General features: G+C 39.9%; 2 protein-coding genes across 2 annotated transcripts; one reads left to right on the top strand and one right to left on the bottom strand.

Annotated features, from left to right (window-relative positions):
- The first annotated feature begins 260 nt into the window (after positions 1 to 260).
- On the top strand, positions 261 to 2,551 carry LOC128125761 (olfactory receptor 688). Its single transcript, XM_052763438.1, has one exon. It carries the CDS (start codon positions 529 to 531, stop codon positions 1,492 to 1,494), a length of 966 nt encoding a protein of 321 aa, XP_052619398.1. The 5' UTR covers positions 261 to 528; the 3' UTR covers positions 1,495 to 2,551.
- Positions 2,552 to 10,240: 7,689 nt separating this feature from the next.
- LOC128095170 (olfactory receptor 52B2-like) lies at positions 10,241 to 16,548 on the bottom strand. Its single transcript, XM_052713940.1, has one exon. It carries the CDS (start codon positions 15,119 to 15,121, stop codon positions 14,174 to 14,176), a length of 948 nt encoding a protein of 315 aa, XP_052569900.1. The 5' UTR covers positions 15,122 to 16,548; the 3' UTR covers positions 10,241 to 14,173.
- Between the last annotated feature and the right edge of the window lie 1,299 nt (positions 16,549 to 17,847).

The following is a 17,847-nucleotide window of genomic DNA, read 5'->3' as shown; positions in this document are numbered from 1 at the left end:
CTATGATAAAATAAGCATAATAATCACTTGATGAGAGAAGCAGAACCTATGCTTAACTACTCAAAATCAGTTTGTTTATATATCTCTCATTAATAGCAAAATCAATTCCATGTAAATTAATTATGATATAAACCAAAAAGTCAATCATTAAAAATTAATAGACATTCAGAAACAAATATTGGTAAAAATTTTTAAGGAAAGAATAATATTCTATGATTGTTTCTTGTTTGGATAATGGAATATAAATATAAATGTTTTAAAGTTTATATATAGCAAATTAAGTGGATATTTCACAGCACATTAAAAACACCAAACAGAAATTGGGGAAAAGATAACCAAAATAATCAACGTTTGTGTTCTTTTGCACTTGTCTAGAATTTTTCTAAAAGGCTCATTGAGAATTTAGTATGTTCAAAAGACCACATTATTGGTGAGACCTATTCCTCTTCCTTCAGCCTAGATAATCATAGTTTTTTTCTGTTTCCCCTTAATCTACAGGCAGATGCTGAGAACAAGACATCCCATGATATGGGTACCACCCTGCATGCAACCAACAGCTCAGAGTTTCAAGTGTCTGAGTTCATCCTTCTGGGATTCCCAGGCATTCATGAGTGGCAGCACTGGTTCTCCTTGCCCATGGCTCTGCTTTACCTTGTAGCTCTTGGTGCTAATCTCCTCATCTTGATCACCATCTACCATGAGCCTAGCCTGCATCAGCCAATGTATCAGTTTCTTGGTATCTTAGCTGTAGTAGATATTGGCTTGGCTACCACCAGCATGCCCAAGATCCTGGCCATCCTGTGGTTTGATGCCAAGGCCATCAGCCTCCCTGAGTGTTTTGCTCAGATCTATGCAATCCATTCTTTTATGTGCATGGAGTCAGGCATCTTTCTATGCATGGCAGTGGATAGATATGTAGCCATTTGTTATCCCCTTCAGTATCCTTCCATAGTCACTGAAGCTTTTGTAATCAAAGCCACACTATCCATGCTTCTCAGGAATGGCCTGCTAACCATCCCAGTGCCTATACTAGCTTCACAGAGACAATATTGCTCCAGGAATGAAATTGATCACTGCTTGTGCTCTAACTTGGGGGTCACTAGTCTGGCCTGTGATGATATTACTGTTAACAGGTTCTACCAGTTAGCTTTGGCCTGGCTTATGGTTGGAAGTGACATGATTCTTGTCTTTACTTCCTATGCATTGATTATTCGCACAGTGCTGAGGCTGAATTCCACTGAAGCAATATCTAAGGCCCTCAGTACCTGCAGCTCCCACCTCATCCTCATTCTGTTCTACTACACAGCTATTATTTTAGTATCTGTCACTCACCTAGCAAAAAGAAAGGTTCCCCTCATCCCTGTTCTCCTCAATGTGCTGCATATTGTCATTCCCCCATCTCTCAACCCCATGGTATATGCCCTTAGGACACAGGAGCTGAGGGTTGGCTTCCAGAGGGTGCTGGGCTTGAGTGAGTTTGTGTCTAGGAAGTAAAACTCACTATAGATGACAGAACACCAAATGCAGTATTGCAGAAAAAGAAAGCATAGACTTTGAGCCCAAAATACCGGGTTAAAAATTCCATTTCTCCCAATTTCCAGGGGTATTGACTCAAACTCGTCTACTTTGGATAGTACAATGCATGTGCAAAGTACTGCTGGAAGCTTTTCGTAATGTTCTCACTTCCTGTGACATCCTCTGGTACAAGTATAGTTCTTTGTAAGTTCTGCAGATGTGGAAAATGAATAGAGAAACTTTACCAAGGTTAACTAAAAAGTTACAACATGAGATTTGAACTCAGATAGTCTCCAGAGTCTCTGCTCTTAACCCTTTCTCTCCATTCACCTCATTACTAATTTTAAAAAGGAAGCTAGGATAGTAAAGCAAGTTAAAATTATATATTACTTTTAGTAAAATTACATTTAGAGCATGGCAGTAGATATGAATGCCAGCAACAGAATACGCAGTTCTACAACCATCAAGAAGAGGAAGGTGGAAGCTAGAGAGATGTCTCAGAAGTTAAAAGCACTTGTTGCTCTTGTAGAGGACCAGGGTTTGATTCCCAGAACCCACATAGTGGCTCACAACTGTCTAACTGCTGTCCCAGGGGATCTGATGCCCTCTTCTGGGCTCCTCGAGCATGCATTTGGTACACAGAAATACATACAGGCAAAAACACTCATATACAAAACATAATAAAATAAACTAATCTAAAAAATATTTTTTAAAAAGAAGAGGAAGATGTCTGTGACTACAGTTTCACTGAGGAACAGAAAGTGATCAAGTCCAAGTTGTAGGGAAAAGGGGCTGGCTAGAGAAACCCACCCTGACCCTGGAGCCCAGAACTAGGGAAAGATGGCTCAGATCAGGGCAGAAAGAAACATAGTTTGGCTCAGTCAGATCAGAGCCATCTCTGCCCCTGGCCAACTGACTTGTGAAACCAATGAGTCACAGAGCCCTGGGGCCCAAGTCAACCCCTGGTTGACTCCACCCCCAAGACATCCTATGTAAACTACCCTGACTGGTCTGTTAGGCAAAAAAAAAAAAAGGGGGGGGGGGCTATTCTCTCCACCCTGGTAGAGGCAGCTACTCTCCTGGACTCCTCCTACCCAAATAAATATCTTTCTCAAAAGAGTTTTGGGTGTGAAGATATTCATTTACTGGCATAGAGAAGATCCTTGCTGAGACATCCTTCAGTGGACAAAACAAAGGAGAGCTGAAAGAGCAGAGCAAGGAAGAACTAAACAGAAGATATTTGCTGAGACGTCCCTCAGTGGATAGAGCAAGAGAGAGCTGAAAAAGCAACACTTTTCTCTGGAACCAGAGGAGATTGCTACATTTCTGCAGAGGTTCCCCCTTTTGCAGAGTAAAGCAAAAGAAGCAACATCTTAGGCCAGAGAAGCAGCGTTCTGCTAGGAAGCCCCCTTAAATGGGGCTTAGTTGTAGTGGGTCTCCAGGAAAGGAGCAGGATTGCTATATTCTGCAGGGAGACCATCCCCCATCACATCAGGTATACCCTGACTTTCCCTAATAGTCAGGATAACCTTCCCTGCTGAAGCAGTTCCAGGCCTGACTTTCCCAAGAAGTCAGAAAAATCTCCCTTCCAGGGTTGGGCTGCTGCTTTGCAGTTTCAGCCATCAAAGCTGTGCTAAACAGCTCCCCAGGTGTCTGGGACACCTTCAGGGCAAAGCTGTTGTTCTGAGCAGCTTGAGGTGTCCGGGATACATCACCCTCTAGGGCTGAACTGTCTCCTTGCAGCTTCAGCTGTCAGAGCTCTCCTAAGCAGCTCTAGGTGTTGCCTGACTCCCCAGGTAGCCAGGACACCTTTCCCCAGAGTTGCAAAACTCACGTTTCAGTGCTGATATCCGGGACCAAACCCACAGAGTTGCAACAAATTTACTTACACAAGTATCCTCCAGTCAATCAGGAGTATGAATATATATATATATATATATATATATATATATATATATATATATATATATATATATATATTCAGATCCTATGACTGAGGTACAGATCCTATTTCATGCTCTTGTAGATATTTGGGGAGGAGCATTTGAAAAGTGTACAAAGCCATGTTTAATCAAATGACAAACACTGAGACTAAGAAACCCTTCTAAACAGTAAAATAAAATCTCAAGGAAATTATCACTGTCCATGCACCTCACAAATCAAAAACCAAAGTAATAACATATTCTTCAAGGCAAGTCTATACTGAAGAGAAACCAGAAGATCTTTTTCTTTTTTTATTTTTATCTATTCTTCTCTTATACAAACATCCCAACAGCATCCTCCCCTTCCTCCACTCCTCCTAGTTCCCTCCCACATCCTCTCTCCCCAAGATCCACTGCTCCTCTATTTCCCTTCAGAAAACAGCAAAGCCCAGAATTTTTTGTGATTGTTCACATTTAAGATAGAAAAATATTTCTGTGAAAAACTGAATTTTCTCTTTCTTTTGTGAAGATGAAATGGTTCAATTTCTACAGCGTCTTTTGCCGAATGTAACCTTACAGAACAAAAATTTAAAGATAACTTAGAAAAGTGAAAATCTGGACATAGCCATGGTCTCTGGTCCCAAGACAATAGGTTCCTCAATTCTTGAAGAAAACAAAGAAGTCAGCAACAATTTTCCTATCTGATGAAAAATATAGTACTTCTTAAATCCTCTACAAGCAGCCACCCTAGACAACTTTTTAGTAAGAGTTTGACAGGGGTTACTTTTTCAGTTCACAAATTCTTGAATTAATTTGCCTTAGAGCTCTACAAAGAATAAAGCAAAAATATTTTTAAAAAATAAAACATTCAAATTGATTCGAACTTCTCTAGTGAAATATAAAAATCGTTACGGAGTCTTACAGTTCATTGGCAACACAAAGAACAACAGAGGCTCTAAACCAGAATCACACCACAAGACAAGTGATGCTTGAGTAGAGCAAAGACGAATAGAACAAATTTGTTTGTTTCCTATTTCAATGTCCAAGTATGTATTAACAAATATGAAATATTGCATCAAGACAATGTGTGTGCATTAGGAGATTTCCTGACACAATAGCATGGCATTGTGATAGACTTCAGGGTAAGACCAATTATGCCAGTAAATTTAGAAGCCCAAGTATGAGAACTTTAGACTATTGACTCTCAAGCAGTTAAATCATCTTTCCTTTGGCATGGTCAGTTAGATGACATAGTCATCCTTCTCTGGATAAAGCAAAATTTGACCCTGTGTGTTTATCTGACATTTTTCAATCATACTAAGACTATGTTAGTCATGTTCCATCATTGTAACAAAACATTGGAGAAAAACAACTTAAAGAAGAAAAAAATGGGACTTATATTTTCAGGCCATGCTCAGCTAGCTCCATTGCTTTTATTTCTGTGGCAAGGAAGAGACATCAGGGCAGAGAGGCATGTGTTGCTCACTTCATGGAAGTCAGAAACTACAGAAAGAGTAGGAAAGGTTTATAGACAAGACCCATCAAATCCATGCTCCTAGTAACCTACATCCTCTAACTAGGCCCCACTTCCTAAGAGCTTATGTACCTATGAACTCATCAATGGATTAATTTGTTGATGATGCTAGTGCTTTCATAAGCCAATTACCTTTCACAATATTTCCACTAGCTGGGGACCATGCCTTCAACACATAGTCCTTTTGGGAAGAATCTTCATATCTTAACTATAACATTCTACTCCTTGCCATCTTGTCCATCTTCTAATACAAAATGCATCTACTTCTGTGATTTCCTGAAGTATCACTGTTTCAACACTTCTCAAAAGTCCAAAGTTCAAAGTCCCCTTTGAGACTCAAGACAGACTCCTACCTTGAGCATTCCCCTCCCCTGCAAAAAAAAATCAGACAGTTAATCACTTCCAAAATATAATGATATAAAACAAACATTCTCATTCAAAAGGAGTAATATGGGCACAAAAAGAAATGGTACCCAAGCAAGATCAAAACCCAGGAGGACAAGCATGAACTTGAAACTCCATGTCCATCATCAAGGGCACATAGTGAGTGCTGTAATGTAAACTCCAAAGGGCTGAGATAGCTTCTTCATTCATATGGTTGTCCTTGGTACAGTCCAAATGGCATGTCTCTTGGGCTAGTTCTGTTTATTGGGTAACTTTCTTTACTCATCATATCTTCCATGTTCTTGTCATCTCTAACTGCCAGGGGTCCTCATTCTAGCTCTAATTTTACTTTCACAGTTGTGTGCATTGTCCTTTCATGGCCTACTATAGGGATTCTGACCATTCTACATACTATCTAGTCTGTCAGGCCTTTCTTTGAATGGATATCTCCATGACTCCACAATTCTTGCATCCTGAAGTCCTACAAAACCAACACTGAACGTCTAATAGTAAGAGAAGCAGTGAGAGTGAGAATGCCAGCCTAGTAATTAATGAGGCAGCACAGCAGAAAAATCTCGCAGCTCTGTCCTACCACACATAACTCTCAGATTAATAATGGGTCCTAAAATATTGGAGATTGAGCAGGGAGACAGGGCATGGACTTAGAAAGTTATAAACTATCATTCCCTATGAAGTATGAAGCTCAAACATATTTCAAGCCATTAGCATACTCCACCTCTCCCCGGCAAGTTACATCAGAGGCATGCTGTGGGATGTCTTTCTGTATGCTGTGAATATGTGTTACTCCTTGGATAATAAATAAAGCTGTTTGGGCCTATGGCAAGAAAGCTTACAGCCAGGTGGGAAATCCAAGCTGAGACACAGAGAGAAGGGCAGAGTCAGGGGAGACGCCAACCTACCATCCAAGGAGCAACATGTAATGGGATGCAGATAAAGCCAAGGAACACGTGGTGATACATAGAGTAATAGTTATGGGTTGAGTTAAGTTATAAGAGCTAGCTAGTAAGAAGCCTGACCCATAGGCCATATAATTTGCAATTAATATTAAACCTCTGAGTGATTATTTTATAAGTGGTTGTGACACCACGGGGCCAGGTGGGACCATGGGGCTGAGGGGGCGGGGGACCAGAGAAACTTCTGGCTACAAAGGAATACAGCCATATCCCAAGAAAATCTACTAGAAAGGAAAACAACTGCACAGCCAATGACTAGACTGAGTTTGACTAAACTTTAAACAATGTTTCTTCCTGGCTATAGGCCTTAATCTCCATTTCTCACAGCATTTGTTTCAGAAAATTGTTATTGAAAATGCTTTCCTTTAAAATGCCTATAAACCTTCTCCTGGAGTCTCATCTACTTTAAATCATGTCATGCTTTTCTCAAGGACCTGGAGAACATCTTCTGAAATGTAGGTATTGAAGAAGATAGAGCCCAAGTCTCAGTGTCTGTAGGCACTTAGAAGACTGACTTCAACAGGCGCCAATTAACATACACAGATGGCCTAGCCTCAGAGAAAACCATTTACAAACTTGGGACTAACTCAATGTGTGCCACAAACGCCATCAATCAAACTTTCCACTGAAGTCCTCAAAGGGTTTCCCACTACCTCATCCCAGTGCTTAGATCCAATCACCCCACTCCCAAACCAAGGCCATGCCCCCTTTTCATTCTAGCAAAGCAGCATTTCCAGGCTTGGTCTCCAATAGCATTGAGGAAAGGAAAAGTAAAATTCTGCTTTCATGACCTGCCCAGTGCAATCTTTCCTCAGCACTGAAAACAATCAGGTTTGTTGAGCAACTTCCACAAGAATGAGCAGCATCAATGTAACAGCTCACATCCAAAGAGACAGTACGCATTCATTCAACAATTTACACCAAAAACATTGTCAAAGTAAACCTTTTTATACTTTTTCATTAGGATTCCAGCCATTTGTCCCTACAGGGTTAGGGACTATGGAATTACCTACAGTAATTACCTACAGTAAGGTAAGTGGGCAATCACTTAGAATCTCTGAACTGACTACTTCGCCGCCATTGTCCCTATCTCTTTATAAGGAAATATTTCTCAAATTATTCTAATTTGAATAAGCCATCTGCTATCTAATGAGACCCTAATACAAGACTGGTTGGATTTTGGATTATGAGGTTCCTAGAAAAAGCTATTTAGTGTTGTAATAGGACACGAGATGGATAGCCACACACTAAAGAAATGAGGATATGAAGGCAATATACAAAGAAGTCAGATCAGTGAAAGGCAGGCCCTAGGAATACAGGGTAAGACCAGGAAGTACAATGGGAGACCAAAGGAAAAATATTTGGAATACAGGTTTCTTTTTAAGTTAGAAACCCTTGGCATCTTCATATGCTGAGGGGCATGATGCCAGAAAGAAAAAAGATCTGCTGGGTACTTGGGAGGCAGAGGCAGGTGCATCTCTGAGACTGAGTCCAGCCTGATCTACAGAGTGAGTTCCAGGATACCCAGGGCTACACAGAGAAACCCTGTCTCAAAAAGAAAGAGAGAGAGAGAGAGAGAGAGAGAGAGAGAGAGAGAGAGAGAGAGAGAGAGAGAGAGAGAGAGAGAAAGGAAGGAAGGAAGAAAGAAGAAAGAAAGAAAGAAAGAAAGAAAGAAAGAAAGAAAGAAAGAAAGAAAGAAAGAAAGAAAGAAAGAAAGAAAGAAAGGGAAAAAGAGAAAGAAGAAAGAAAAATAGTAAACTTTTCAGAGAGGAAATAGGGGATACAATCACCTCTCATTTTAAACACACAAATAAGTTCCAAAATTACTGATATTTTAGAAAACATTTGACTCTAACTAAATTTCATATTTGCATAAGAGCAACTCTACCCATTAGAACTACTTACTGAATGCAGCATTAAAAGGCAAAATTACAATAAACCTAGTTTATGGGTTAAATTGAATTTTATCTATCATTTTAAAATTGAACACCAACTTACTCCACAAAATACAATAAACATTTCCATGAACTGAGCAGAGGAGCCTGTAGGCAAGTGCTGAAGAAAGGGAAAACAGCAAAAAGTAGATTGGTTGTTTCTGTTACTTTCCCTAAAGGGTTAAAATTGAAGGGCCTTCTGTTTTGTACTGATTCAAGTTGACTGGAACCTATTGTATGAAAAAAAACAACTAGCCCAGTATACAGTTCAGATAAATTACATGAGACTTAGCACAAGTGACTCCATTCTGCTTTGGTCTGGTGGAGCCTTGTGCAGGAACCTAGACCAAAACTATGACTTCATGTATAATTTGTTAGCAGCATACTATTTCAAGATGAAGGTGAGATGCAGAGAAGTATGCATAACACACACACACACACACACACACACACACACACACACACACGCACACACACACACACACACACACCACTTTTTTGTTTGCTTTTATTCCTGTATGATTTTGTAACTATCCTCCTATGACTGTGCTGAGGTATTCCCTTAGTGGTAAGAAGCCATGCTGTCAATCAACTGGGCGTATGAAACAGATCTTATACACAAGAGTATAATATAACACAATATAACAACACAATATAACACAATATAACACAATATAACACAATATAACATAACATAACATAACATAACATAATATAATATAATATAATATAATATAATATAATATAATATAATATAATATAATATTATACTTACAGTGGGGAGTGAGAGAGAATGGAGGGATGATTTGTCACTTACATATTCCATACTGTCAGGACACTTCTATATTCCACACCCTAAAACAGAATCTGCACTTACATATTATCTGAATGGAAGATGACTTTCTAAATCACTCGCAGTATATTGGTACATTCCCCTTCTGATAAGACAACCTGCAAATGTTATATGATTATGCAAGACTGGGATCAAAATGAAGACCCAACATCCTACCTGAATGGGCAAACATCTAGTTTCTAAGCCTTTCCCTCTGTTCTATAAACCAATAAATTCTAATTCTCCTTGAACAACTTGTATCTATCAGCAGCAATCCTAAAGCCAAGAAGAAATTATGTTATTTAATTAAAACTCTTAATTTTTCTTGCATAATCTGTGAGTGGACAGAGTTAACACTTCTCTATGTGACTACAATGTTCAGAAAACTAAGAGACAGTTGAGGGCTAGCTCTGTGCTGGAGTATGTGCCTAGTATGCCTGGGGCCTAGATCCTTAACACCAGAGAAAAATAAGAAGAAAAGAGGGTGGAGAAGATGATGAGAAGGAAGAAGAGGAAGGAGTGAAAGAAGGAGTAGACAAGAAAGACTACGACTAAATGTGATTTCCTTAGAATGGTCATATATTTTGCAATAAAATCCAAAGACTGCTAAAATTATTCCATGTGCCATTTTATATTATTAGAATATATTTTTACTGTTTTTAATGGTAGTAAAACTAGGAAGAAAACAGTGTGTCTAGCACAGAGTGCCTATTCCTGCAGCTACCTAACAAATTCACTATGGATGGTTCAAATGGTCAGAGAAAGTAAAAGGGGTGTATTTCCCCATAGATTAAAATAATGTAGGTGAGTGGGGTGCCATATACCTGAAATTCCAACACTTGGGATGCAGAGGCTAGCTTGATCTACAAAGAGAAGACTTATCCTGAACACACACCCACACACACACACACACACACACACACACACACACACACACACACACACACACATACACACACACATACACACACACACAAAATTGGGAACTGAAGCAGCCTTCAGAGACATCCAGAGATGGATCCATGCTTGACAATGAGCTACCTGAGAAACAGGGTCTGGATGTGGAACAATGATAAGAATCAGTAGGAAATCAGAACTACGTAGTTTCATACAGAATGACACGGGGGGGGGGGGGGGTCAAAAACTTCAGTACAGCCACAAGTAATCAGCACTTAAATCAGGATGGGTGAATTTGAAAGCCATGTTCAGGTATCTATAGGAAGCTTCATTCTTTCCCAATGAGATAAGCACTTCATCCATGACCTGCAATTTGAGACTAAAACACAAGAGCTAGGGGTAAAAGATGAACACTGGAACTGTTCTAACTAACCCAGTAGTCCACCTGACGAAGCACACAAAGAACAGTTATGGCTGTGGGCAGTGTTAAGGTGCCCCAAACACAACTGCACTGTCCTTTGAAATTCCTGGTAGTTAAATATACTTCTTGGCACACAGCAGTTCTAAGAATCAGAATAATTCAGTGACTGTATTAGTAAGAGAACAACTTCAAATGCTCAGTTGCTTAGTGCAACAAAACACTGGGCTGTCCGCAAACCAAAAAATGTAAAACGCTGTGTCCTTTCTGGATGAGTGACTGCGGGTGGTGCTCCTCCATGTGTTTACCCAGACTTCTAAAACCATTTCACTTTAAATGCTGCTGACTTCCATGTGTCCTCCAGAGGTCATGGGGACTCTGCAGGATACCTAATGACCTAAATGTGTAAGACACACATTATTTCTGCCCATACTGATGAGTCAGTCTTGTGGCCCCATCTAGAGGCCAGATTACAAAGTCTCCAATAGCTTCCCAGGAACTTTTGTCCTGTGTGGCTGGTGGTTAGCAGGATGTGTGTTCTTGGTGATCTCTCACCCTCTACATGGCTGGAAGTAAGTGAGCGAATAACCACACAAAGGGTGTGAAATGTGAATAGTAGCTGAGTTATGAGAGAAACTGGAGAGTTCAGTGATGACAGTAAGAGTTAGTGTGTTCTGTGAGATCAGACCACCTGCCTCTCAAACGCACAGCACTACCAGAAGAGATACTGGGAAAGAAAAGGTTGGTCATGTGTGTTGGCTACATGTCTGAGGTAGCTAAATGTGAACTGGGCAGAAAATATGTGGAAATAATTGGTCACTTTCCAAGCAGGAAACAAAATGTAAATGGTGAGTGTATTGGAGTCTACAGGCAACACAACTAATTCCCACAGACTTAGTGGCTTGAAACAATATGTCTTTATTCTCTTCCAGTTCTACAGGTCAGAAGTCTGAAATGTGTTTCCCAAAGCTAAACAAAGGCATGGGCAGGGCTGTGTGCCTTTATGGAGTTAACTCCATAAGCCATGGGAGAATCTGTCTCCTCTGCTCACATTTCTTGGCTTGTTGTACCGATTCATCTCCAACACTAGCAAAATCCAGTTGTGTCTCTCCCATTCACAACACTAGTCTCAATAGCTCTGCGGCTTTTTGTCATTTGTGGGGCCCTTGTGACTAACTTAGATTTCACTCACAAAACCCAGGGTAATATTCTTATTCTAAGGTCTGCTGTTTGGCAACCTTAATTGAATATGTAACCTTAATTTTCCTTCTCCATATAATCCAATTCCCACATTCCACAGATTGGGATACATATATGTCAGTGGGAGAGGCACATTGGATTAAAAATAAACTGAACCCTGTGGAGATGGAAAAATGCACTGCTTCTAGGTAAACATCAAACAATAAGAAATGATTTTTTTCAAAGCTTTAAGCAAAAATATCCCAACCAAACTTGTCAGTTAAATAAAATGTTTAAGGAAGAAGTCTGTGGTATGGGTGTGGTACCCAATAAACACTTCACATAAAGCAATGAACGGTAATGGTCAGAGTAAAGATAGACCTTTCCCAATAAAGCACTATAACTCCAGATTACCCACCAGTAAGTTGGAGAGATGAACACGAGGCTAGCAAGGGGGAAATACAGAGAAGTTAAGAATTATACCTCTAGAGGACTTTGGGATGTGCGGGTTGGCATGCAGTGAAATCAAACTATGAGAGGTCTCCTAGGGCTCTAATAAATGTATCTTGCCAAAAAAAATCTAACAGCTCAACTAAGAAAACATTTGAACTATTAAAAATTAACTTAAGGCCAGGCATAGTAGCTGTGATCCCAGCAAATTTAAGGCCAGCCTGGTCTGCAGAGTGAGTTCAAGACCAATACAGTTACATGACAAGACACTGACTCCAAAATAAGTAAGTAAGTAAGTAAATAAATAAATAAGAGCCCTATAACTCTTAGACCAACATTTTAGCACCAGGAAAGAAGAATGAGTGTTCAAAGGTACATGAGGATATAGGTGATTTTCACATTTTAACCACAACATCCACTATGTGAAGAAGAGCTCCTGCCACAAGCAACATTTTAAATGAAATAGCAATATTTCTTTTGCTAATTCCCCAGAAATTCTATGATTTGTTATGTAGGGTAGCCTAAGCTATTCTTTCAAATGTAGACATATTTATTTTGAGATGCCTGTGAGATGCAGAAAGGGAGATGGCAAGAAATCGTTCAATGTAGCTGAAGACAAGTCAGCTCGCTCTCCAGAATCTCAGCTATCTATCTACACTGCTGAGCCCACCAGGCTCCATGGTAGTTCCAAACCCACGAACATGGGTAGCCCTGGTTAAATTCAGAGGGTCACAAAACAACAACCAAAAAAGGCCTGGATGTGAGCAAAGGACTGGAATGTGGGAGATGGCAAGAGATAGTAAGGGCTGAGGTGCTGGAGAGATGGCTCAGCAGTTAAGAACACTGGCTGTTCTTAAAGAGGACGCAGGTTCAGTTCCCAGCCCATACAATCTGTAACTACAGTTCTAGGGGACCTGACACCCTTTTGGCCTCTGTAGGCATCAGGCATGTACATGGTGCACAGACACAAATGCAGGCAAAAACACCCATACACATATTTTTTAAATTTTTAATTTCACAAAAAAAAGATGCCTTTAATCCCAGCACTCAGGAGGAAGAGGCAGGCAGATCTCTGTGAGTTCGAGGCCAGCCTGGTCTGCAGAGCAAGATCCAGGACAGGCACCAAAACTACACAGAGAAACCCTGTCTCAAAAAACAACAACAAAAAAAAGTGAGGCTGAAAGCAATCAAAATGCATTATATGTAATACATGAAATTGTCAAAAATGGAATTTAGTTATGAAAAAGAAAGAGCTGAATATATGAATGTGGCTCTCTAAAGAAAAGTCTAAGATAGATTATTAATTTGGAAATATTCATAATTTGTGAGATTTAAAGCCAGACAATTGATTAAGGAAAAAAACTATAATGGACTTAAGAGTTAGAATTTCTAGATTCCATGTCGATTTTATATTACCAATATGATCTGATCACATTTATTCTTTGTTCATGCATTCAGCCCAAATACTTAGTACTCTATGGATTGTGCCTAAGCTGCATCACATGACCCACTTGCTAAATGAAAAAGCAGAATTTTTGCATATAATAATAATCAAATTCCCTTACATGTAAATACAATCAACTCCAACCTTAACATATTTAAACACTTTGGTGTTTTTCAAGGCACTCTTTGATATTTTCACCTAATTCTATATTTACTGCAGCTGTGTAGCACTGACAGCCACGATGCCGGAGAATACAATGCTCATGATGCAGTCTGAATGGGCAAGCACGGGAGGGAAGAGAGGCCTCTGGACACACTGGAAATCTCACAAAAATAAAATTGAAAATATATTTTTCAGTCAACATACTTCAAATTAAAAGTAAAGTTACTGAGAATCCATATAATGCCAGGCATCATATCAAGTGGTTCATATACTCAATTCAATCCTCACAATAAGCTTATAACATAAGTAGATGAGGTTTTTATTTTATGGGTTGAGATTAAATTTCTAAAGTATGAACTTCCCATGGCTCACAATCAGACCAAAATAGAACCAGGATTTGAACCCACATATACTTTATTCTAGAACCCATTTGCTTTCTGCTGCAGATAATACAGTGCCTGAATGTGGGAACTCACCAGCAAGTTCTTTCTCATATTGGTAAGAGAGCATTGAGAACTGTGATCGCTCTCAAGACTTCCACACAACAGACAACATGTGAGTCATGCTGTCCCTAATTTGCTTGGTCTTCGCACCATAGATGATAGGGTTAAGCATGGGAGGAACTAACACATAGAGATTTGCCAGAAGAATGTGTACATGGTGGGGGATGTTCTTGCCAAAGCGGTGGGTAAGGAAAGTGAAAAATGATGGTATGAAGAAGAGGAGAATTACTCCAATGTGAGAGCCACAGGTGTTGAGAGCTTTGTGCCGGGCATCCTGGGAAGGAAGTCTAAACACAGCCTGGAGGATCAAAGTATAAGAAATACCAATGAGTGCAACATCTACCAAAACTGAAGCCATTGGCACTGAGAAGCCATACCAGATATTGACAGTGATGTCAGCACAGGCCAACCTGGCTACACCAATATGCTCACAGTATGAGTGTGGGATGATATTGGTCCTGCAGTATGACAGCCTCTTCAGCAGGAATATGATAGGGAAAATGGTCCCAATGCTCCGTCCCCAGATGGCCAAGGTCATTTTTCCAATTGCCATGGGAGTTAAGATGGCTGAGTATCTCAGAGGAGTACAAATAGCCACATAGCGGTCAAATGCCATGGCCAGCAGGATTCCTGACTCAGCCACAAACGCAACATGAATGAAAAACATCTGAGTAATGCAGGCATCAAAGAGGATCTCCCCAGCATGGAACCAGAAGATAGCCAAGGCCTTGGGCACAGTGGTGGTTGACAGGAGAATGTCAGTGCCAGCTAGCATGGATAGAAAGACATACATGGGCTCATGGAGGGTGTGTTCACTCAGAACAACAAGGATCAGGGCTCCATTTCCCAAGACTGCAGTGATGTACATGAGACAAAAAGGGATAGAAAGCCAGATGTGATATTGCTCCAGTCCTGGGATTCCAAGTAGGATGAACACAGTTGGATGGATGATGGTGAGGTTAGCTCCAAGCATGCTTGCTTTTGAAGTCTCCCTGTGAAGACTAAACAAAAAAGGAGAGGCAGGAGGAAGAGGCAGTCATAAGTTCTGGTAGAGGGTGAACAAACATCATAGTGACTCAAAGTGAATAGTGTTACCCCTCCACTTGCCACATTAGCACTGCAAATACAAACAAGTGTTCTTGACCACACTTGTTCTCACTTTCACATTAACTCTTTCCCAGGCTTTGATCACTCCCCTGATCATTACAACTGTATCCCCATGCCAGGCAAGACTCCCCATCTCCTGCTTCCCATCCTCACCCCTTTATACTCAGCAGCTCTGATAACAGCCTTTGTGACAGGCTCTAAACAACGTTTGTGGTGGTCTGTTTTGTTTTGATGTGTGTGTGTGTGTGTGTGTGTGTGTGTGTGTGTGTGTGTGTGTGTGTGTGTAAGAGTGTACACATTCGTGTAATGGCTAGGGGAAGAAGACATCAGATATCTTTATCACTCACCACTAGATGTCTCACTGAACCTGAAGCTTGAGGTCTTATCTAGGTTGGCTGGCCACCAAACTTGCAGGATCCTCCTGTTCTATCTCCAAACACTGGAATTACAGGTACTTACAACCATGCCCAGCTTTTTGTGTGGGTACTGGAGATTTGAACCCAGATCCTCCTGCTTTCAGTCACTCGTGCCCACTAGCCATCGCCCCAGTCCCTATGTTTTTTTAATAACCCTATCAACTTATAAATTAAAGCCAAAACTTTTCAAACATAGAAAACCCTCCACAATCCTGCATTATTCTTTTTTTCCAGCTTTAGACACACTGTCAAAGTTAATTTACAGTGTCACCTGCTCTCCACTCAACCTGAATTTTCCAGTTTTCTTCTCTTTTGACAAACACTTCTTCACCTAAAACAAATTGCTCTACCCTGAAAGTCTTCCAGTTTCCAGCCTATATATTACCACCCAGGAAGCCCTCCTCCACTCAAATCCTGAACTTCTTCTGACCTTTTGTTACTGATTTTTTTTAAAGGCAAGTGTTTTACATCTTAGGAATTTGGCATGATCTGTAATACTGAATTATTCATACTTTTCTTGTCAGAATTAAATACACTCTACATACTGCCTAACACAGTGCCTAGCATGGAAATACAAAATCAGTGGTAACTACTGTTAGTGAACAAATCAGTACAACTTAACAGAAATCCAAGCAACTAATGGAAATGCATTCGGAATTTACAATTTCAATCTAATGGGGAAAAATCTATTCAATTAATGTCATTGGGATATAGAATTATTTCCCAACTCATTAGGAATTCCACATAAAGTGTTATGCCTAAATAGCAAAACTATAAAAATATTCAAAATTAAAACAAGTGTTTTAAGATAAAACATTTTTTATATTGGAAAGATCTGAGTAAAATAAGAGAACCAGGTTCCATAGAAAGTAGCAAATGACTGACAACTTTATAGAAATAGAGTGGAGGATTCCAAAACTAAGTGATTCTAGGAGAAATATCTATAGGAAGCTTGCAATAGAAAAAAGATTGATGTCCTGAAATAATAAAAATTGGTGAAAACACATAATATATTTTAAGCATGAAAAGAATTAAAATGGATGATCTATACTATAATAAAATCAGTCTGTACATAAGAATAGATGATCAATCACATAAAATTTAAAGAAATGAACTATATCATCTTAAAAACATAAGGAAAACAGCTCCCAAAGCTGAGACGTGTAACTTTCTATGGCCATTTTGGACAGTAAGTTGACAATAGCTTTTTAAAGTCTTAACTTTGCAAATGTTTCTGTTCAGTAACATCTGCTGTCTACTTTCTGAAATTACAGCATGAGAATCTACAGACATCTACATTCTTACAATGTAGAGTCAGTTGTATGATTTCAAACCCACCCTAGGGGAGTAAGTTAAGGGGCCTTTATTGCAACAAAATGTTTTGTTTCCATTTTTAAATGTATGGGAGCTGGGAAGATAACTCACTCTATCTGGTGTACTTGCCACACAAACATGAGGATCCAGTTTGAGCCCCAGCACCCTCTTAAAAAGCTGTGTATGGTGGCATAAGCTTGTAATCCCATTGCTGGGAGGTAGAAACAGGACAGCCATTGGGGTTTGCTGGAGACCAGCCTCCATACTTGGCAAAGCCTCAGATCTCAGTGGGAGACCCTGTCTCACAAAACAACACGGATGACTCCTGAGGAAAAACAGCTGAAGTTGAATATGATCTCTACATGGATGCACACACACGCACAAGCATACACATGTGTACCTCTACACACATGAACACACACACACACACACACACATGTATACACAAAGAAGTGTCAACCATAGCATATAATTAAGTAAACAAAAAGCTAATTGTAGATCCAGATGCATAATCTGATTTCTGTCTGTGAGGCATACTACATTACATTATAAGCAACAGAAAATCCAAATCCACTTTGGCTTGAGGAGACAGGATGTCTTTACTCTGTTTCTGAATAAAAAGCTTTCTAAAAGGAGATAGTTCAGCCTGCAAAAGTGCTTGTTATGCATTAAAAAAAAAAAAAGACAGGTGTGGTCATTCAAGTCTACAATCCCAGCACTATGAGGTTGGAGACGAGGATCACTGGGGTTTGTTGGCCACCCAGCTACCTTCTAGGTTCAGTGAGAGACAGGCTTGGGAATAAGGCAGAGAGTAATAGGACAGGATGTGGAATATCTTCTGAACTCTGCACACGCACAAGGG

Source organism: Peromyscus californicus, unplaced genomic scaffold (assembly GCF_007827085.1).
Source record: "Peromyscus californicus insignis strain IS unplaced genomic scaffold, ASM782708v3 Scaffold_4__1_contigs__length_199733344, whole genome shotgun sequence".
Classification (NCBI taxonomy): domain Eukaryota; kingdom Metazoa; phylum Chordata; class Mammalia; order Rodentia; family Cricetidae; genus Peromyscus; species Peromyscus californicus.
The sequence above is the reverse complement of the archived record's forward strand: the minus strand, read 5'-3'. Positions and strand labels throughout refer to the sequence as shown.

Bases quoted from the DNA above. Each gene is read 5' to 3' on its own strand.
- LOC128125761 (XM_052763438.1), top strand. From the start codon at position 529: ATGGGTACCACCCTGCATGCAACCAACAGCTCAGAGTTTCAAGTGTCT.
- LOC128095170 (XM_052713940.1), bottom strand. From the start codon at position 15,121: ATGCTTGGAGCTAACCTCACCATCATCCATCCAACTGTGTTCATCCTA.